We start from the raw sequence: 21,101 nt of genomic DNA on the forward strand, positions 1-21,101 counted from the left end.
ATCTCATGCTTGTAAGATCACCTGAAACCGGATTTCGGGTTGAGGTGGGCTTTCTTAGCCCATACATACTCGTGAAAGATTATGATCAAGTTGTCGGTTATGGCAAGAATTCCTTCAGGAGAATTGTGTTGGGACATGGGAACATGAAAAGACACGACTGCTCTATTTTGACTGGAGCTCATGGGCTTCGACGAGCCCGCTAAGTGTTTTGGTCTATTACAAGTAATGTGAAGTACTCGATCAGCTTCCAGCACACCTACCAGGAACACAAACCGACTAGTCAGGGCAGCTTCAATACGAAGCCGTCTCTTGCGGCTTCTGACCGCTGTTGTGTGTGTGCCATCCAGGCGCACATCCCCTCAGCGTCCCTCCAGCACCGTCGGAGAATCTTGTCACTTCTCCCATTCCATCAGCACCTTCTCGAACTGATCAAACCAGACTCTGTTCAGCTTCCCGCCGCCCGAGCCGTCGCCTACAACCTTCTCATACCCCGCCTCCGAGACTGAGGTCTTCACCAAGCAATGGGATTGATCTAAGTCCTGCGTCATGTGGACCGTAAGTCTTGATCCAGGAAAGCTTCTTCGCCGATTACTCGTCAATTCTTTTGGCGTAGCTTGTCAAAAGTCTCACTGACAAGCCTGATAATCAGCTCCTTGACGGCATCGTAACGGTCGTTGGAGAGCTTGTAAAAGAGCTCCGCCGTTCCTTTCTTGCTGAGCATAAGACTCAGGCCAGGCTCCACCGCAACAGCCACAAGCGCAAGCCTTATCTTTTGGTCCAGTTCCAGGTCCAGTCCCGGATGTCCGGTTCCTCCGCCGGCGGACAACACGTCTTTTTCAAGATTGGCCATGCACTGCTCGAGGCCCCATGCGTCGATCGTTCTGACTTCCTGAATAAAGTGGACGCGATGCTTCGCGTATTCGTCCCAGGGAGCGAGGTGTTCTTGCCAACCGTTCTGGGCGCCAGTGGGATCGAAGGCGAACTTCAAACCCGAGGGCAGGGTAAACCGGATGACTGAGTGGAGACACATGGATGGGAATGTTTGATGGTTGGAGCGATAGGAAACGTGAGCGGTCTTGTGTGCGTTCTTGGACTGAACGCGGACGGCCTCTACGACCGCACAAGCAGCTGAATATTGAGTTAGCGACATTACACGAGCAGGCTTTGTATTCAATAATGGGGCTCTTACGACGCATGATCAGCTCGAACAGATTCCTGCCCTGATCAAGGACAGCCTCGCAAGTTGCCAGCGCCATGCACGCCAGCGCCTGCTCTTCCGACGCGACAAGATGTCGCGGGAATGGGCGGGCCACAGCTTGGACCAGAGACTTAAATCGTTCAATTGGCCGGAGATTTATTTCTATCAGACCGTTGTCTTCGGTAACGGACTCAATGTGGCCAGGATTGGTGACTTGTGAGTATTCAAGCCAGAGCTCAGTGAAGAGTGCCGCGGCGCGCCGCAGGACGCGCACTTCATTGCAAGCAGGCTTGTGGGCCTTCCAGTGGGCTTTCATGCAACCCCGATCGCAGTAGAAAGTGGCGAAGACAATCTTGCCAGACTTCAAGATGCGGCATCCAGAGCACCAATTTGTAGACTGCGCATGACCGCAGTTGGAGCAAGGACCGCGCGTTGTTGTCGATGATGGCAAGAAGTCATGGGAGGCTTCCTGGAAGGCTCCCATGACCTGGGTTGTTGCGGGGACTGAAACTGGAAAAGGAGATGCCTCGTCCTTTGAGCCGTGGAGGCGCCAGAGGTAGTAGGTCAGAAGCTGATCTTTCTTCGTCCCCTGGCTTGACCAACCCCCGTTGCGGCTCTTGTTCAGTGCGAGGGAAGCCATGGACTCTTCAAAAAGCGTCATGGAGTTGAGTGATTGTTGTGATGCTCCTTTGATAAACGAATCGAAGATGAAGTTGAAGTCATGGTCCTTGGAAACCTTGCCGTTGTGACAAACGATGTTGAACGCAGCCAGCATAGTTTCAATACGGCTCTTCATCTTCGTCAGAGCATCTGCATTAGTGACGTCGTGGAGCTCCTCGAGAGTCGGACACAGGTCGAAGAAGATTTCTGCTGGATCATCGTTCGGGCAGATGGTAGTCAACCGGGCGTGCACCTCCCGTTTCGCGCTCGATCCGCCATTCATGATGGCCAACTTCTGGGTCTCTTGCTACTCGAATTTGTCTTGAAAGAAGTAGGTTGCGACGTGAGCGGGAGCGAATGAGATGTGGTCAGGTTAACGGCATACCTGAACGACTGCAAAGGATATGTAGCGTCAGCGTTATCGCTTCAGTGCACAAGACCGACCGAGAGATTGGTTGTGCTGAAAGTCTTGAAAGGAAGAAGCAGCTTGGAAGGGAAGTGGGTCGCGACAAGAAGAGACGCGAGGAGTCAACAAAGGCGAGCCTGAAAGACGGTAGGTAGTATGCGAGGCGAGGGTTGCTCGAGGCAGAAGGTGGTGCAATGAGAGAAGGTAGAAGAGCTCTGCAAGGAACGCCTCGACGCGGCGAAAGTCAACACAGGTAAACAGTTGGCAGCAAAAGCTTGCAAAGCCTTGGTTGGAATGGGGGGGGGGCAGCTCAAGCGTAACATGGGATGAAAACATCTCTAAGAGCACTATCGAGCGCAAGCTTGGAGAGATGCTTCATGAGTGCTGTGGAGCAGGGTATCATTTCTTTCTCACTTCTCAGCGACCGCCTGAGAAGTTCCTATTTCTGGGCATGCTTCGCCAATGCCCTATCCTTCCTCGCCTCCTTCTCTCGCTTCCTCGCCTGGTTCATACTCAACGGCGGCTCCAAGCTCAGCTTCCTTGCCGCCTCGAGGCTGCTCCAGGTAACCTCGTCCAAGACAAATTGTCCAAGCATGCCGTTCCTCCACCTCCTGACCACCCAGTCGGCAGCGCCCTCCAAGAACTCCTCGTCACCCTTCATGAGCTTCCCCGTGCGCCTGGCTACGCCCTTCAGAAACTCATGGACATCGTTCGTGGGCTCTTCGCAGAACTCAGCGTAGACCTTCCCGGTTGGGTCAAATAGGTTGAGATGGAAGAGGAGATAGTCGGCGACGGTGACCCACGAGATAAGCCCATCCTTGACGCAGCCCGCGAGCGTGAGTTTGAGCATCGCCTCGGCGTCCGGCACGTACGGGATGAACACTCCCGGCGTGTCCAGGACAAAGACACCCTCCGAGTTGTCATCCCCGGCGATGATTCGCACCGGCGTGCCGAGCTTCCGCGTGACGCCCGGCTCGGAGCCCGTCTTGGCGACCTTGGAGGCACCACCCCGAGTTGGCTTGCCCTGTGACCGCAGGCGGTTGAGGAGTGATGACTTGCCTGCGTTGGGCATGCCGACCACCAGTGCTCGCAGGCCCGTGATGCTCTCGTCGTCTTTTGCTACGCGCTTGATTTCTTTCAGCAGATCTTTGGTGCCCTTGCTCTCGTTCCCAGCGCCATGGAATAACACGGAGGTGTTGCCTGCCCCATGTTTCTCGTGGAAGGCGGCTAGTGTCTGGGCTATCCTGTGCGCCTCAGCGCCCGGCAGGAGGTCCTTGTGCGTATAAACGATGATGCGTGCGCGGCAGGCCCCGCTGCTGCTACCAGGAACAAAGCCTTTGTCGCCTCCCCGGCCGAAGTTGAGGGAGTTGCCGTACATGAGGGTGGATTCCAAGAGGGGGTTCCAGGAGGTCAGGGGGACCCGCATGTCCCGACACTCGATGACCAGGCCGACGTTAGAAAGAGTGCGGCGCATACGCGACAGAGCGGCATGATGATGTCCGAGAAAGTATGAACGGACTATTGAAGAGGAGACGTCGAAGGTTTTCCGGGGAGTGAAAGGGGCGGCGGATGTGAGGGTGGCGGATGAGAAGGCGGCCTTGGCTGTGTTCGCAGCTGTTTCTGTTAATATTGATGCCATGTTGTATGGACGTGCACCAGTTCCTCCGACCAAGAAGAGTACCCAAGATCGTGTTCACCGAGGCATGTTCCCACGCCCAACGGAGGAACTCGCGAGATACTCCTAGTCTGAACTCAAAGCCGGACAAATCGGGGAGTTTTGACCAGGACTCCTCTGGGAATGAACCCACCAAGTGAAGTCAATGTTACAAGATGAGACTGAAAATCCAAAGTGAGAGAGATGAGATTTAAATTGGTCCAAACAAGTCGTCAGTGATATGATTGATGTAAAGGCGTTGCTTATAATGTATCAATTGAGCCGCTCACTTAGTTTGGAGTCTGTTCTAGCAATAAGTTTTAATGACAGGGTTAGGGCCGACATGAAGCCCGGGGGGCTGCAGGGGTTAGCTGAATCCCCCCGGTACTTGGGTACTTAGGGACTTCGATGCCCGCCGTCTGAGAGCTCCATTGCCCCGAGTCGACGTCATGCTGCCGACATCCCCGGGGCCTCAACGGAGCTCCGTCTGCAGCTGCTAAACAGCTAAGGAAGCTACAGTAGCTACCCGTAGTACTAGCAAGTCACTGTAGCACCCCAACACCCCAGCATCCCACCCGGGTCCCCAATTCCCAACACCAGAGGAACTGGAGCTGCTATCACGAAACAGTCCCCTGAGAGCTTCACGATGGCCACGATAAGACCGGCTCGTTGCCTGAACCTCACATTCTTGCGCCCACGAGCCGCCGCCGCATGCAAGAGCAGTTCCCGACCACTCGGCGCCGCCTCCGTCCGCCACAAATCCGGCCCGTATGGCTACACACAGGCTAAAGCGCTCGTCTTCTCTAAACCGGGCGAGCCCTCCGATGTGCTGAGGTACAGATAGATGCCCAAATCGAGGCCGTCAATCACTCAATCACTCGAAGCACCCGCTGATTTACCGGCCAGGCTACACAATCACTCCATCTCGCCGCAGATCCCCTCCAACTCGGTCCTCGTCCGCACCCTCGCCGCGCCCGTGAACCCGGCCGATGTGAACACCGTCCAGGGCACCTACGGCGCCAAGCCGTCCTACGACACATCCATCGGCACCTCCGAGCCGTCCTCCATCCCCGGCAACGAGGGCTGCCTCGAGGTGCTGTCGGTAGGCTCGGGCGTGACGGGCCTGCAGAAGGGCGACTGGTGCATCCCGGCCTCGACCGGCTTCGGCACGTGGCGCACCCACGCCCTCGTCGAGAACGCCGAAGCGTCGCTGCTCAAGGTCGACAAGAGCGGGCTCGACCCCATCCAGGTGGCCACCGTGTCGGTGAACCCCTGCAGCGCCTACCGCATGCTGCGCGACTACGTCGACCTTATCGGCCAGTCCGTCCGGACCTTCCAGCGGGACTCCTCGGCCGCCGGCGGCGCGTGGTTCATCCAGAACGGCGCCAATAGCGGTGTCGGCCGCGCTGCCATCCAGCTGGGCCGCCTGTGGGGCCTGCGCAGCATCAACGTCATCCGCGAGCGCGAGGACCAGACCGCCACCGAGCAGCTGCGCCGCGAGCTGCTCGACCTGGGCGCGACGGCAGTCGTCACAGAGGCCGAGTTCCTCGACAGGGGTTTCACGGCCCGCCTGCGGGACGAGTTCACCCGCGGCGGCAGGGACCCCGTCACCCTCGGCCTCAACTGCGTCGGCGGCAAGTCCGCCACCGCCATGGCCAAGTGCCTCAGCGAGAGCGGCACCCTCGTCACCTACGGCGCCATGTCCAAGCAGCCCGTCATGCTGCCCACCGGCCTCCTCATCTTCAGAGACCTGCGCTTCCAGGGCTTCTGGCTGAGCCGCTGGGCCAACGCCGACCGCGAAGGCAAGAAGAACACCGTCGACGAGATACTGGGCCTGATCAGGGAGGGCAAATTCAGGGACGCACCTGTGCAGGAGGTTGAGTGGAACTGGCAAACCGAGGAGGCGACGCTTAGGGAGGCTGTCCAGGGCACGCTGCAGGGCTTCAGGGCCGGCAAGGGCGTTTTTGTGTTTGGCGACGCGTGATCTAAATGCAACCCGCATTTTTTGGGAATGAATATTACAGGAAGCGGGCAGGTGCAATCACACAAGGTGCAATCACACAAGCCGAAGAGGCTGCACTGTGTTCTCGCTCGAGTGGGTATCAACGCAGATAAAATTGTACATAGCAGTGGCAAGATAACCCCATAATCCATCGCAACCAGTCCCAGATTCTCTACGCCATTGGCGGTCTGGCCCACAGGCGGACAGCTTGGGAGGTCTGCTTCAGGCTCGGAATGCCTGCGTCATCGCATGCAAACGATCTATCATCACCGGCGCGTACGCATACAAGTTATCGTCAATCACCCTCGCCAGATGCCGCAGGGCATTCTCCTCGTTGAGCTCCAGCTGCAGCCTCTCCTTGACCTTTACAACCGCCTTATCCGGCTCGAGCTTGATGTCTGGGATGTTCGCGTCTACCATCAGACTGAACAAGTTGAGAATCAAATTGCTCGACTTCCGTAGAGCGGCGTACGCCAGGTAGCAGTATTGTGTAAACTGGCGGTACTGCTCGCTGTTCGTGCCCCCCATGGCTTCGACCATCTCCTTGGAGATCTTCATGGCTGGCGCGAAGGGCTTGGGGTCGCGGCCCAGGATGAAGCCGAAATCGGCGTGGAAGAAGTGCCCATCAGGGGCGAGGAGGAGGTTGTCCAGATGTCGGTCACCGACTCCCAGAATATACGTGATGACGCAATATCCGGCGCATGATCTGACAAACGTGTCCAGTGTTTCTTTGCGCAGGCCGAGCGGCGCCTTGTCGTCGGGATTGTTCTGCTTCAGATAGGCGAGCACGGGGGCGTTCTTGTACTTGGTCACGATATTTTGAAACGGCATCGAGGGGACAAACTGGGACAGACCCGCGCTCGTACTCGTGGCGAGGATCTTGTAGGGGGTGAGCTTAAGGTCCAAATTTTCTTTTTGCAGAAGCTGGTCCATGAGCGTGATGATCTGGATCACCAGCTGATCCTGCCGCAAGTCGTCTCCCGTCTTGAAGATGATTGGGTAGTTCTGCCCTGTCGTGGTCTTGAAAGCCACTTTGATAGGGTGAAGGGATGATTTGAAAACAATCGTTTCCTGCGGCGCGACGCCGACGATCTTGACGGAGGGGTCAAGCGGCAATGGTAAGGGTGGGTCAATGGTGATCAGCTCGTTCTTGGGATCAGCCAAGAAGTGTTTCACCCGGTCCGTTCTTCGAGGTATCGACTCATTCGATTCCTTAATCTCGATGGAAATCCTCGATAGGATCGCAATCCACTCGGCTTGCCGCAAGAGCAGCTTCCTCGTCTCCTTGCCGTCCGAACGCTTTTCGAGTTCGGTCATGAAGTCGAAGGCCACCTTCTGGAACATCTTCCGGACTTCAGGTGCTTGGTCGTCGCTAACGTCGTCACATTCGACCATCAGGTACCAGTAAAAGTAATTGCCGAGTATGAAGTTGTTGACTGCTCGGGATATCAGAAATTGGGCCAACGATGAGTCCTGTGTGACTTCTTGACCAGACTCGGGAGAGATGTGCTCGAATTTGAGGGCCTGGCAGAGCTGAAGAAGGTAAAGCAGGAGCTCGTCATCATCTGCCTTGTGCAATCGTCGGACAGCGTAGGCTCGCACAGTGGCATTGTCAAAGGTCGGTCCCAAGAGTTCCAGAGCATCGTCCACATCAATGTCGGTCCACCTGCCGAGAACTTGCACGGCCTGTTTGGCTTCGCTCTGATCTTGCCAGTTGACGGATTTGACAAATTTGGTAAGTGCTCTTTTGTCACGGTTCAGGTGGTACCGGAATTTCCATATGAGATCCTTCTCCTCAGGAGACAAGGGTTGTGTCGGAGAGTACTCCATAATGTTGTTGAGCTCGTCTCGCGTCTTCGCGTTCGGCTTGAGGTCTTTGTCCAGTATCCCATGCCTATGCTGGCTTCGGACGAGCCGCCTGTGCTTACTCTCGGCCGGATTGTCTCTCTGCCCTACCTCGGGGTCATATACGCGGACGAGTCGACTCCCCACGCCATCTGATACACCAACGCCGTCGATACCGGGGCCATACATGACTTCTGGGGGCGGTTTGAGCTGAATGTTAGACTGTGAGGCCGAGAGATGTTGTAACGAGGATATTGGTGGTGGGGCGTATTCGTGATCAGCAAAAACGACTGGAAAGTCGAAACGGGGGAGCTCCACGTTGAGTGTGAACTTGGAGGGTCCAGGACTAGTGTCTCCATTTCGGTCCGTTTCTTGCGTGTTCTCTCCATTGCTGTCTCTGGCGGCGCTTTTGTGCGCACGCTGCCGCTCCAAGTCCTTGACGGATGCTTTCGCAACCTGCAGGTTGCGCTTCTCGAAGCCACGGAAGACCAGTTGGTCTAGCCAGTCCACCTTGGCTATCTCGCCCATCTCGTGTTTCTTGAATAGTATTTCCATTCGGTCCATCTCTTCAGCGTCCTTATCAACAACGACGATCTCGCCTTTCCTTCCCGGCTTCTTTTTCCCTTCAACCGCCGGTGTAGTCGTGTTGTCATTGCCGTCGGCGAGCTTGTGTCTGTGAACATGACATTTTTGGCGTCCCTTGTGGAGCTGGTTATCCTTGTCAAACAAGGGGAGTGTGGTGCCGCCAAAGGGAATCGCATGCCCCTGGGCGTTGTTGCCACCCGTGGGGGAGAGGTCCCATATTGTGACGGCGAGGCACGAGTTGATTGGCAGGTTGGAGTAGTTTATCGGCAGCGTCAGCCACTCGTTCCATTTCCGTTCTGTCCTGAAAGCTTTGTATGCTGTCTGGACAGGAACTGTCAGGGGCTTTGAGCCTGCCCAAACTTGCACCGTGACATAGAGGTCCGAGTGAGGGCTGGTGTTGGACCCGACATGGCGAAGCTCTGCTTTCTCGAGGAGCGTGGAGAACAGGTAAGGGGTTTCGTCGCCTTCCAAGTTGATTCTGAAAAGAGTCAGTACAGTCCAGGCGCATCAGAAGGCACAGACACATGATCTTCCGAGTGCGAAGATATGCTTACATGCGGACCCTGACAGGATATTGGACTGCCTCGGAACTCGCGAAAGAGAATGGCTCCATCGTTTCATATCTTGCCTTGTGTCCAGCCCGATAGCTGCAAAATGGCAGTTCTCAGAAGCCAGATGCTTCGATGTTCAACTGAGGAGCGGGATCATAGCCAAGGTGAGTTGACGAGGAGGTGGTGGAAATGGTCAACTGCGGAATCGCAAAGCATAGATCATTTGGCCTGTTTGCCTGTGAGATCATCACCGCAAGCACGGCTGCGCCCACAGCAAATGGGGCCTCAGCGGCAGGCAGCGCTAACATGAGCTTCCGATAAGCCGTTATCAGAAAGGAGAGCTGCGCTGGAGGACAGGGCAGCCCCTGTATGGCGTCAGCGCCTACCCCACGCTTCACTGTACCCGCCCGCAGCACTTTCACCTGAACGCGTCTCCCATCTAATTAGTCGCGTCAGGGTCCAACATCCTGATCGCTCACGTCTTTCATCTCAACCCGTCGTTTCTGTTCTGTGCACTTTGGTCCTGACTCTCCCAGTTCACTCGTGGCTTCTCTCACTTCCCAGTACACCAATCATGGAGCCCGACGAAGATGCAAGCAAATATGACCCAGAGCAGTCGCTCGAGGAGCGTCGCGAGATCCAGCAGAGCATCCGCAACCTCGAGAGAGACATGCATGAGAATGCAGAGGCCTACATGCAGGTCGGCTCCACAAAAGTCGCCGAGGCACTCGCACGCCTCGAGGAGATCAACAAGAATATTAAACAGACAAACGAGGCTGCCATCGATTCCAAGGCCCTCGTTACGCTGGTCGACCTCCAGAGCCGCAAGCTGCAGAAACTCACCGCCGGGAACCTGGGCAATGGCATTGACACGGACGAGTTCGTCTCCAAGTGCATCACGTACATGCGCCGCGGCGCCGGCATAGCGGACGACGAGGACGAGGAGCTGACGCACACCCAGCGCAACCGTCGGGCCGGTGCGCAACGAGGCGCCATTGGATCCGACGACGACGCTTCGGATGACGAGGAGGGTGGTGATATGATGGACTGGGCGCACCTCGGGCGGTACGCCTGCATTCCCAACGTGAGGAGACCAGCACTTTCGGGTTTCCTGCTTGGGCCGCTGTCGGTACAGAAGAAAGTCCGGAAACTGGTCACAAGGACGGCCCCGCTGCGTGTACGGGACTTACAGGAGGTTCGGCCTGAAGTCTTGAATACTGAGGACCTTGCAAAGAACGAGAACGACCTCACTGCCATTTGCACCAAGATCTTGAAGCAGCTCAAGTCGGTGCGAGACACAGCGATACATGAGCTGCAGAAGATGCAAGACGACGACAGCGTAGATGACGAGCAGATGGAACGGGCAATGGAAATATTGGGCGTCACAGAGACAGGCAACATGGATCTGGTGCGGTTTTGCATCAATCCTAGATCTTTCGGCCAGACAGTGGAGAATATGTTTTACGTGAGCTTCTTAATTCGCGAGGGAATGGTGGAAGTGCACTTCGAGGAGAATGGGCTCCCATCTCTTTGTGAGTCTGGACACTAATGGCTTCTTCGACTGTACATCTTGCTGACATCAATTAGGCCCATCCAGCGCTGGTGAAAAGGGACAGCCGTCAAACTCGGTCTCCAAACATGGGACCATGAAGCGGCAAGCAATTATGTCAATCGACATGCCAACGTGGAGGGATCTTATACAGGCCTTCAGCATCAAAGAGCCCATAATTGAACACAGACAGGAGTCACAAACACAGGGTCCAGGAGCGCGAGGCTGGTACAGCTAGACGAGCAAGAGATCCACATCACTCGTCGCATGTCAAACCTTGCAGAGCGTATAGCTAAAGGGCCACTGGGCTGGGTGCAGCAAAGGGCGTTCGGCGTTTGCGAGGGACCTGGTCATGATCATACTCAGCCAGCCAAAAAAAAGACTTGGGGATTCATTGCGAGAGTATTTCATTCTTGAGGGCCTCTTTCCATGGGGCGCACCGCTTACATACGACATTCGACCAGCGGTAGCGTTTATGAGTACAGGCTGCGCCTGATGACTTATGGGCTCGAGTTCAATGAAATTGCGACGAAGAGATGCCCACACGAGGCTCAATTCAACAGGAGGGAAAGTTTTCCGACGTGCAGTGAGTGGCGCAAGTGATTTTCCGACGAGTTGGTGGGCAGTGACGTCCGGATCCGTTGACAATGGTTTGCCCCGGCTAGGACGCCCCTTTCGCGTTCATGAGCACAACACAAAGCCGCTGGTCTTCACTTCCATCCCCTCACTCGTACGCATCGCCGTTTTCATCAAAATGTCCTCAATTTACTGCTTTTGGAGAGTTTCTTTATCACAAACGTCCGACTTCATGCGTACGGGACAATGGAATGGTGCAGCGGCATAAGAGGGTCTTTAACCAGCGAAGCACCGAGAAGGTGTCGCGCTCGATAGTACCCAGGTTGTTCTGTCTAAAGCTGTTAGAGTTGCCTACGAGCGGATTGTCGTAGAAGACTTGAAGCAACAATCCACTGGCACTTCGAATACCATTGCTGCCAGCCGCGATGTCGAACACGGGCGGTGATGATGGCGACGGAAACAAACCACCATCTCCTGAGCCAACAGCAGATGATCCTTTGGCCGCTCTCCTGGAACCAGAGGACGCAGACTGGGACCAAATTAATGTTGGCGGCGATGCTCAGCCCCCTCAGCCACCGGCCGGCGCCGACCAGAACCCAGACGGAGGAGGCACGCAAGACACAAGTGCCACCGGGCAGCCTCAACAAGGAGCCGTTCAAGGGGCTGACCCAGTGCGTCCAGAACTCCCCGGGCCCTTCAGCCCACAGTCGCAGGATGAGAACTCTGCACAAACACCCTCATCAGCTGGAGCTGTCCCTGCGACACCGTCAAAGGGCGGCTTCCTGTCTGGTTTGACGCGATTGATCGGTGGCCGACGTGCTACCTCGGCCACGCTTGGTAGCGCAGGCAACATTCCCCAGGGGTCCAACCAGTCAGTAACATCTGGGTCTCGACCTGTTTCTCTCGTGGAGGAGCCAGGATCCAAGACTCCTGAACCACAGGTTCCCGAGCTCGTTGGCCCTTCCCGCCGTAGGCTTAACAGCCAAGGCAGCGGTTCGAAGGAGGGCGCGGGATCCCCTCCAGGTAAAGACAATGCCGGCCCCCGTGCGACACGCGCCGATACGGGGCTCTCGATCGATACTGAGGTTGCCGATCTCGAAGCCAGAGGAGAGAACACCCCGACCCCCATCGGAGTACGCAATCGGCCCAGTCCTTTTGTGTCACGGAGCGCAGGTGGTAATCGAGGGGATTTTCTTGCCACGCCCGTAGACCCTGATTGGGTGTCCAACAGACGGAACCGCGCCTTCCTCGGTATATTCGATCAAATGAGGGTTTATGAAGTCACGAATGACTGGGTCAAATGGAAGCAGGAACGTGGCCGCGCCCAGGAGTGGGAATTCCAGCTGGGCGTCAACACTCTGGATGAAATTGCGGCCGAAGGGATGGCGGGCATGAGAGAAGTGCTCGCAGCGGCTGGAGCGAGGGTTCCGGCTGACGTCCAGACTCAAATTATCGAGGAGACGGAGAGAAGAACCCAAGCGGCGAGGGATAGAGTGAATAACGGCCTCGACGACGAGAGGATCTATGTTGAAAACACGGCCAAAATCATAATAGACCTTATGGAAAGAAGTTCACCCACCCTAGGCCGCCGGCGAGGCACGTCCCGCGCCTCTGGCAGATTGTCGCTCGATTCACAAGCATCGCAACCGGAGCTCCCCCCCTTGCACCCTGAAGCGCTGAGGAGAAATTCGAAGGAAGAACTCATAGGCAAGGTCCTGGCCTTAGAACAGGCTCGTCTAGACGCCGTAGAAGCTACGACTGGGCTCGAAGATGAACAGCAAAGAACACAGGAGGCACAACAGGAAGAAAGAAGACAATGGCAAGTCAATACAAACGCAGCACGGAGAGACGACCTAAGACGAATAGAGGAACTTGAATTCGAGGTGGATTATTTCAGGCGGCAGGCTGAGGAGGCAAACTCCCGAGCCGCACCACCAAGACAGGATCCCGAGGGCCAGCCACCAAGTCAGGGCAGCTCCGACGGATCCGCCCCAGCGGCGCCATCCACATCGCCGGCAGGGTCACCCCCTAGATCCCCAGCGCGTGAGCAGACCTTCACGGACCTGACGAACCTTCTGACCAACCTCTGGCGGCATGAGGAACTGGTGCGGCGGCTCCGAGCAAGGGCCGGCCTCAATTCTGAGGGTTTGGATGCCAACACGGCGCCATTCTCGGAAAACGCTCAGTTATCCAGGACCCAGCTCCTGCTCCAGCTCCGCGACGTCACAGAAAGTAGAGAACAACTCAGGCAGGAAGCTGAAGGGCTCTCCACACAGGTCGCGAGACTCGAAGCTACCAGAGTTTCTCCCCCTAGCCGCCCTGGGACTGGCCTGTTTAGCAACCTGTTCGGAGGCAACCGCGACAGAGAGTCGTCAAGTGGCGATTCACGAAGCCGGTCGGGCTCGCGCGCAGACACAGCGAGCCCTCAGAACATCCCGGATGAACTAGAGGCGCAGGGAGGACCATCAGATCCTGGCAGTAGACAATCGCCCAGGTCTCGGGGACAATCAGAGGCCGGGAGCAGGCAGTCGGATCCTCCCGGTAATCGCTCAGCTGGGTCCAGAGGCAGTCGGAGGCTGGCAGTAGGCAATCGGATGGTTCCGGTAGCAACTTAGGTGGAGTTCCGACATCGCCAGAGGCTGGCAGCAGGCAGTCAGCGGCTGGCAGTAGGCAATCCGGTGGTTCCAGCAGGCAGTCCGGCGGTTCCAGTAGGCGCTCAAATGCGTCAGTTGGAGAGCCGGATGCTGTGAATCTCGCGCCTCTCCGCGTGATTCCGGAATGGCTCGCCACGCACCCCAACGGACCATGCGACGACTGCGTGCCCGTTTTCCGCTTCCCACCGGAGCTGGGTGAGTTGCCAACCTGCGGCTGTACTTGCGACCTCGCTCTCGGCAACCCGCCGAGGTCCGCGGGAGGCTCATCAGGGGCAGGATCGTCACGATCTCGGGCTAGCAGCGGCCGTAGTGTGAGGTTTGCGGACGACGGGACGGCGGCAGACGAGGGCAACGGCAGGAGGAGGCCTGCCCCGCTTGATTTGGCCGCACTCGGCATCGTCGAGGAGGCGAATGACGCCGACCGGCCGAACACACCATATCCGGCGGGCGCGGAGGGCGGCCAGCCTGATGCCCCAGCTGATGCCCCAGCCGATGCCCCTGCCGATGCCCCTGCCGATGCCCCTGCCGATGCCCCAGCCCCGGGCGAACAACCTGAGGCCCAAGCCCCAGGCGACCAAGCAGGGACCGTGCCGATACAACCTCCAGAGGAAGAGAGATCGGCAGTGCAAGAGCCGGCAGTGGAAGCCCCCGCGATAGCACCTGGCGGCCGGCGCGGTGGGAGATGCCCCTGCTGTGGCAGGGGCACATATGGCGTTCCCCCGGCGGGTGGATTGCCACAGGTCGCCTACTACACTTGCAGAAACATGGCTGGACTGCCAGCGCCTCCGCGAGCCGCGCCCCCGTTGAGTCTCGCAGAGGGCTTCAGAAATGTGCTAGCGGCAGCAGCAGGTCTCATTCGCCCTAGGGGAGGAGGGGACGCAGACGCTCCCGCTGAGCCAGAACCTGCCGGGCCCGGGAGGAGAGATAGCGGGAGCTCAGAGCCTCCCATCGGGACCGATCCTATCGCCCCCCGGATCCCGGGGGCGGGACGCAGAGAGGGGTCGGCGCCTCCTGCCCTTCACGACCCAACGCCTCCTGCCACTCCCGTCCCAACGCCTGAGGCTGCACCCCGAGATCGAGTCATGACGTTCCTGACACTGCTTTGGGACGTTTACATTCTCGCTTTGTTCGTAAGATTCCGCGAAATCTTGATGTCCCTGTCTCTCTGGGTGGGTGAAATGTTCTGGTACTTGAACTTGCGATACCTGGCCGGGCAGAACGTGAGGCGCCCTGTACTTGCCAGGATTCCGTTTTTCCAGATCGCTCTGTTCATCTTGTTATTGTGGTTCGCTACAATGGTGATAGCTCTGATCGAGGAGAGGAGGATATGGAAGGCTGCCAACGCTCAGCTCTCGGCGGCATACTTTAGAGGGACAGCGCTGCGACGGCCGTATCCGTTTTGGCCGGTTTTCGAGGCTGACAGCGGCTTGATCCGGCCGGCCTTTGGTAGATTCTCCCAGTGGCTCCATAGATGGTACTTTGGTGAATAGATCACGACAGGTTGGTGCTCCGGGCAAACAGAAGGGGGGGAGGGGGGAATATGCCCTGGGTGTTGTGGATGCCTTTGCGCGGTTGCGCTACGATGTTCGGAAGGTTCCATGCATAGACGGCACAATGGACATTTTGGTTCTCAATATGTTTTGTACGGACTTGTGCTCGACGATTGTATACTTGGCAAAAGGCTGTGGTGTAAGAAGGTTCGGACTTGCAGTGTCAATATCTATCTGAACCGGTGACCAAACCGGTCGTCTAGTTGAATGCCAACTCAAAGCAGTCTAGTTTTAGTAAGAGGCTCGCACATCGGCCTGTGTATTCTTACCCTGTCGTCTGGACTCGGTGAGGGAACGACAATCATGATATTGACCGTCCTCCCTCAGGGTGCGGTGTAGAATATGCTTTCATGGCCCGTGTGCTCGTATGGGTTTAGGGGTCCCTTCTTCGCAGCACAGTCCTCCCCTAGAATGGGCGGGGATCGTCAAGAAGGGCGTCATAGGGGGCTTTGCTTCCCGACCGAGATCAATTCTCGAGTCATTCCACAGAGGCATGATGGGCTCCTTTTCGCCTCGCAGTTGACTCAGGGCCAGCATGGTGGTGCGTGTGGGTGGCCGGTTCGGCCTCAGGGCACGTGGTGCCATCTGCGCGTCCATCTGACCTACGTAGGTACCGCGGGATCTGCAAGCCTCCCGTTCCGCTGCTGGAGGAGCTGGAGGAACGGGCAAGGGGGAAGCGAGGATGCTGGGATGACACATAACTTCACTGTGGACTTCGACGGTCAACGTGAGCTCCAGGAGGACCCATCGCAGGGCAAGCCATCAGCTTTGTCGTGGACAGCTCCTGCCAGGTGTGGCGAACGCCGGTCCTTGGAAGTGGTTGCGGATTGAGTCGAGGCGACCATCCATCATCTCAGATAAGGTTCACCCGAGGGTGGCCGGTGGTTGCTGCTGTCCCGCAGGGTCCTCGTCCGCATGATCTCAGCCGCCGTACCTGGTACTCACTTCCTGGACATAGTGCAGTGTCTGTCTCTGGCAGGCTTAGACTGCGTGATCACGGCACTAGATGGTTGTGTGGGGAGGGAGGGTGTTTCACACTGTTCTTGCTTCTGCAATGGATAAACGAGCAGGTCTCGTGCCAACTAGATGTCTGACATCGCATCCGGCCTCAGCTCGAATCCAAACCGTATCTGCGGTGGGTAGATACAGGCGTCTCAGCACAGGAGCTCTTATCAGGGGAGCTTGCCTGCTTCGTGCCGGGGGAGCGAGGGTGTGCAGCTGCCTGCCTCGCAAGTCCGGGGAAAGCTCCTAGCCCCCCCTGGCCGGCCCGCCAGCCCAGCCCAGCCCCCCCTTCCGTTTCCGAACCAAGAGAGGGCCTGACAGGCAGGCAGCTGGCAGGCTGGAGGCAGGCGAGAACAAGAAGACCGCTGGGTGCAGCTTCCTGCTACCAGCGTCCCCCCCGTCTCCTTGTGGGGCGCAAGCTGGCAGGGGAACCGCTTGCACCTAAGGCAAGGCAGCCGTGGGCTACGCACACGGCTTACCTAAGTCTCACCTGGGCGCGCACCCTAGCAGCCTGGGCAGCTTGCCAGCTGGGCTGCTCAGTGCTGGCTCTCGGGACCCTTTGCCTGGCAGGCGCGAGCGGGCGAGACGTACCTGCGACTTGGGGGCCCCACTCGCGCCTGGGATCCCCACTTGGCACGAGGTACGTACTGTCTAGCACTGGTCCATCGTGCCCGTGGTGTCGTCAGTCGTCATCCTTAGTGGGTGATAACGCCGGTCCCGTGCCTTGCCTTCCTCTGATAACGACAGCAGCTGCCCCAACAACGCAACACGGCCGCTGCTGATCGACCTGCTCTACTCCTCGGTCCCTCGTCCATCTTAAACCCTCGTCCTTCCTCTTCCTTCACCATCACCATCAACAACAACATCAACCTGTCCGTCCATCATCGTTTTCTGTATCTTGCGTCCACACGACCTCTGCTCTTCATCTCCTATCCTTGCGCCTATTCTTCGTCATTCTTGATTCCTACTTTATCCGCAACCTTTTGTCGTCGCTGGTAGACATCCACTGACCATCCTCCATTCCTTATCGTTCCTGTCATCTCCGCCCCAGGCTCGCAGTCACCATGAGAGGCTTCGCCGCCCTCTCCTTCGCAGCCTGCGCTGCAGCTGCTGTTGTTCCATCCTTCAGCACCGGCACCATCCACGATGGGGTCGCCCCCATCCTGAGCTCGTCCAACGCCGACGCCATCCCCAACCGCTACATCATCAAGTTCAAGAAGCATGTGACTGACTCACACGCCGCCGACCACCACACCTGGCTGAGCTCGGTCCACTCCGCCAGCCAGGAGTCCCGCGAGCGTGAGCTGCGGAAGCGTGGCCAGTTCCCTCTCGTCGACACTGTCTTCGAGGGTCTTAAGCACACCTACAAGATCGGCGGTGCCTTCATGGGCTACGCCGGTCACTTTGATGATGCCACCATCGAGGAGATCCGAAGACATCCTGACGTAAGTCCAACTCCCAGCTACTCCGTTCATCGGAGAGCACCGCTCTCCTTCAGAACATCGTATGCGGCTTGGCCGGCTGCCTCTGTTGCCAGATGCTACGAGTACCACGATGTTGATTAACAGTAATCCCCTTGCCATCATTTCAATCGTACATTTGCTGATCCGGTATTTGCCGACAGGTTGAGGCCATCGAGCAAGACACCGTCGTCCACACGATGAAGTACGAAGCTCAGGAGTCTTGTGACGGCGAGACCGAGAAGATGGCCCCATGGGGTCTCGCTCGTGTCTCCCATCGCAACTCCCTTTCCTTCGGCACTTTCAACAAATACCTCTATGCCGAGGACGGTGGCGAGGGCGTCGACGCCTATGTCATTGACACCGGCACCAACACTGAGCACGTTGACTTCGAGGGCCGCGCCCACTGGGGCAAGACCATCCCCAACGGTGATGCCGACGAGGATGGCAACGGACACGGCACCCACTGCTCCGGAACCATCGCCGGAAAGAAGTACGGAGTCGCGAAAAAGGCCAACGTCTATGCTGTCAAGGTTCTCCGCTCTAACGGTAGTGGCACAATGGCGGATGTCATTGCTGGCGTCGACTTCGCTGCCACTTCCCACCAGGACGCGGTCAAGGCTGCCAAGAATGGCAAGCGCAAGGGCTTCAAGGGCTCCGTCGCCAACATGTCTCTCGGTGGTGGCAAGACCAACCTGCTCGACCAGGCTGTTAACGCTGCCGTCGACGCTGGTCTTCATTTCGCAGTCGCCGCAGGCAACGACAACGCGGATGCATGCAACTACTCGCCTGCTGCCGCTGACAAGGCCGTCACCGTCGGTGCCTCGGCAATTGACGACAGCCGTGCCTACTTCTCCAACTACGGAAAGTGCACTGACATCTTTGCCCCTGGCCTGAGCATCCAGTCTACTTGGATCGGAAGCAAGACCGCGGTTAACACCATCTCGGGAACTTCCATGGCCTCTCCCCATATCTGCGGTCTTCTGGCCTACTACCTGTCCCTGCAGCCCTCCTCCGACTCTGAGTACTCCGTCGCTGCCATCACACCTAAGGAGCTCAAGAGCCAGCTGATCAGCATTGCCACCGTTGATGCCCTCACTGATATTCCCCGGGACACCCCCAACCTGCTGGCCTGGAACGGCGGCGGTTGCAGCAACTACTCGTCCATCGTCGAGGGCGGTAGCTACGTCGTTAAGCCCGAGGAGAGGAAGTCGAGTGCTGATGAGAAGGTCCTCGAGTCGGTCTCAGAGCTTGAGAAGGCCATCGAGAACGACTTCAAGGTCATCTCTGGCAAGGTTACGTCGGCCGGCGAGTCCTTTGCCAACAAGGCCGAGAAGTTCTCCGAGAAGATCCATGAGCTCGTCGATGAGGAGCTCAAGGAGTTTCTCGGTGAGATCCACGCCTAAAGCGGGGAACATGTGCCATAACCTTCACGTCCTCAGATGATGGACGGGGCAGACCTGAAAGGGGCTCTCTAGACCCACTCCAAAGTGGTTCTCTGGGTGGGACTTGGCTTATCTAGCATAATAGCACCGTCAGTCGTGACACGGGTGCTCCAATTTCACGCATCATAAACGGGTTGGGTTTTCCTTGGGTGTCTTCACGCATGCGAAGTTTGTATCTTTAAAGGGCGGAAGAAGGGCCGAGGCTGCTGTCAGCATGAGGATTAAGTAGTGACACTCCCTGATCCTAGATCACAAATCAAACACCTTTCCTTGTCTGTCACACTGAAGTTTTCATTGTCCCTGGGCCTGGCATTACAGTCCTTGATATGATGTGCAAACAACGGCTTGGTTGCACGGTGAGCACAACGCTTCGTGAAACAGGAACAGACATCAACGTTTGGGACCAGTCACACTCCAACATCCACACGAATTCATCGATATTGGTTATTGGGAACACAATTTAGAAGGCCACTGTCAGCCAAGGCTACTTCTGGGTCTACCCCTTTTCCATTGGAGTTTGCAAGTGTCCTAGACAATGGCGAAGAATGCGACCATGTATGTGTCCTTGGGGCAAACACCTTTGTGGGAATCACCTGTGTCGATGGACTGATGCCCAGTATACCTAACTAGATAGCCTGGGCGGGTATTGGATCCATCTTCCCCTATTCTGCCAACTCATCTGCCAGACGACCGACCTGGGCTGGTTCGTCTCCAGTAGTCGATCTGTCTACCTGGTACCCATTAGGTGCGTACAGTAGGTCCACAGCTGGCGGTCCACACCTGTCAGGTGGGTCCCTCCCGTATGCTTCCCGTCCTCTCTCTCCACCTCTTGTTGCGTGTGTAAGTGCGGCCCCAAAACTCCCAACCCGTCCCTTGTCTCAACACCTAAACCAACGCCGTTGACTCAACAGTCAAAAAATACGCACAACTGTGGTTGCGCACTCATACAGCACCTCTGATGCAGTAGAGCCTCGTCCAGGGAATGAGCCCGCGGTCGTCTACCCCTGGGACCTGAGGCCTCTGCAGTGACCCTCTTAGGGTCGAGTGACGCGCTGTGACGTAGCTACCTGCTGGCTGAATTCCAGACCACCGTTGAGAGGGCACGTTGCCTGACATTTGCCTGGTGATAAGGAGGGGTTGTCATTTTTTTTCTCTCTTTCTTTTCCATGAGTGCTACACAAATCACTTCATGTCAGTCAACTTAATCACAAGAGGTTGACATCTCTTTTCTTGCAAGCCTTCAGTACACTTGAAACGCTGGCCAGCCGAAATCATGGAAAACACCAAAACCCGTACCATTGATACCGCAACGCCCTGTGACAAGGGGCACAGAACTGCAAGTGGGCAACTCGACTCGCTATTTTTCACGATGCTCCCAGCCGAACTGCGCCTCAAGATCTACGGTGAGGCTCTCGAGGGGTCCACGGCCAAGACCACCTCGTTCCCTTGGCACCGTGCCGCCACCTTTGATCAAGGTTGGATGATGCCCGTGAAGAAGTGGATGCTGCGACCCTCGCAGCATCACCAGCTCTTACTCACATGCCAGGCTGTGTATGAGGAAGCCATGCCCGTCTACTGGTCCCGGACTGTCGTTGATATGGAACCTTGCTCTGGCGCTGCGCCGATGTTTGCTGTCTTTCCAAGTCATGCGAGGCAATACGTCCACTTGAGCAGCACATCACAAATGTATCATCTCCAAATGGCGGCGGGAATCAGGGTTATGAAGCATTGTTGTTCGCCCAGACGCTTAGCCATCTGCCCAAACTGAAGACCTGCAGGTTGACTGATCACAATTTGTTGATTGCGATGATGTTCAATGGTTCAACATGGGCCAAATTTTCGACCCTGATCACCTGACACCTAAAGAGAAAGAGAAACGCATCATTTATGATAGTCTCTGTAATATTGGCTTCACGGAGAGTGAGGAGGAACTGTTTCAAGAACCTTTCTATCCGGCCATCATC

General features: G+C 56.8%; 6 protein-coding genes across 6 annotated transcripts; 3 read left to right on the forward strand and 3 right to left on the reverse strand.

Moving 5' to 3' along the window:
- Positions 1 to 392: 392 nt before the first annotated feature.
- On the reverse strand, positions 393 to 2,141 carry INS49_001789 (uncharacterized protein; the record flags this gene model as incomplete). Its single annotated transcript, XM_043162610.1, has 3 exons — positions 393 to 539; positions 635 to 1,128; positions 1,190 to 2,141. 3 exons carry the CDS (start codon positions 2,139 to 2,141, stop codon positions 393 to 395), a joined length of 1,593 nt encoding a protein of 530 aa, XP_043031116.1.
- A 562-nt stretch (positions 2,142 to 2,703) lies between these two features.
- INS49_001790 (uncharacterized protein) lies at positions 2,704 to 3,903 on the reverse strand (the record flags this gene model as incomplete). Its single annotated transcript, XM_043162611.1, has 1 exon — positions 2,704 to 3,903. One exon carries the CDS (start codon positions 3,901 to 3,903, stop codon positions 2,704 to 2,706), a length of 1,200 nt encoding a protein of 399 aa, XP_043031117.1.
- A 661-nt stretch (positions 3,904 to 4,564) lies between these two features.
- On the forward strand, positions 4,565 to 5,902 carry INS49_001791 (uncharacterized protein; the record flags this gene model as incomplete). Its single annotated transcript, XM_043162612.1, has 2 exons — positions 4,565 to 4,752; positions 4,825 to 5,902. The coding sequence occupies 2 exons, from the start codon at positions 4,565 to 4,567 to the stop codon at positions 5,900 to 5,902; spliced, it is 1,266 nt and encodes a 421-aa protein (XP_043031118.1).
- A 240-nt stretch (positions 5,903 to 6,142) lies between these two features.
- Positions 6,143 to 8,963, reverse strand: INS49_001792 (uncharacterized protein; the record flags this gene model as incomplete). The annotated part of the gene is made up of 2 exons (XM_043162613.1): positions 6,143 to 8,828; positions 8,905 to 8,963. The coding sequence occupies 2 exons, from the start codon at positions 8,961 to 8,963 to the stop codon at positions 6,143 to 6,145; spliced, it is 2,745 nt and encodes a 914-aa protein (XP_043031119.1).
- Positions 8,964 to 9,475: 512 nt separating this feature from the next.
- INS49_001793 (uncharacterized protein) lies at positions 9,476 to 14,517 on the forward strand (the record flags this gene model as incomplete). Its single annotated transcript, XM_043162614.1, has 4 exons — positions 9,476 to 10,433; positions 11,447 to 13,504; positions 13,756 to 14,420; positions 14,497 to 14,517. The coding sequence occupies 4 exons, from the start codon at positions 9,476 to 9,478 to the stop codon at positions 14,515 to 14,517; spliced, it is 3,702 nt and encodes a 1,233-aa protein (XP_043031120.1).
- A 2,779-nt stretch (positions 14,518 to 17,296) lies between these two features.
- INS49_001794 (uncharacterized protein) lies at positions 17,297 to 19,098 on the forward strand (the record flags this gene model as incomplete). The annotated part of the gene is made up of 2 exons (XM_043162615.1): positions 17,297 to 17,677; positions 17,857 to 19,098. The coding sequence occupies 2 exons, from the start codon at positions 17,297 to 17,299 to the stop codon at positions 19,096 to 19,098; spliced, it is 1,623 nt and encodes a 540-aa protein (XP_043031121.1).
- Between the last annotated feature and the right edge of the window lie 2,003 nt (positions 19,099 to 21,101).

The sequence above is a fragment of the Diaporthe citri genome (genome assembly GCF_014595645.1).
Source record: "Diaporthe citri strain NFHF-8-4 chromosome Unknown scaffold_1, whole genome shotgun sequence".
Taxonomy (NCBI): domain Eukaryota; kingdom Fungi; phylum Ascomycota; class Sordariomycetes; order Diaporthales; family Diaporthaceae; genus Diaporthe; species Diaporthe citri.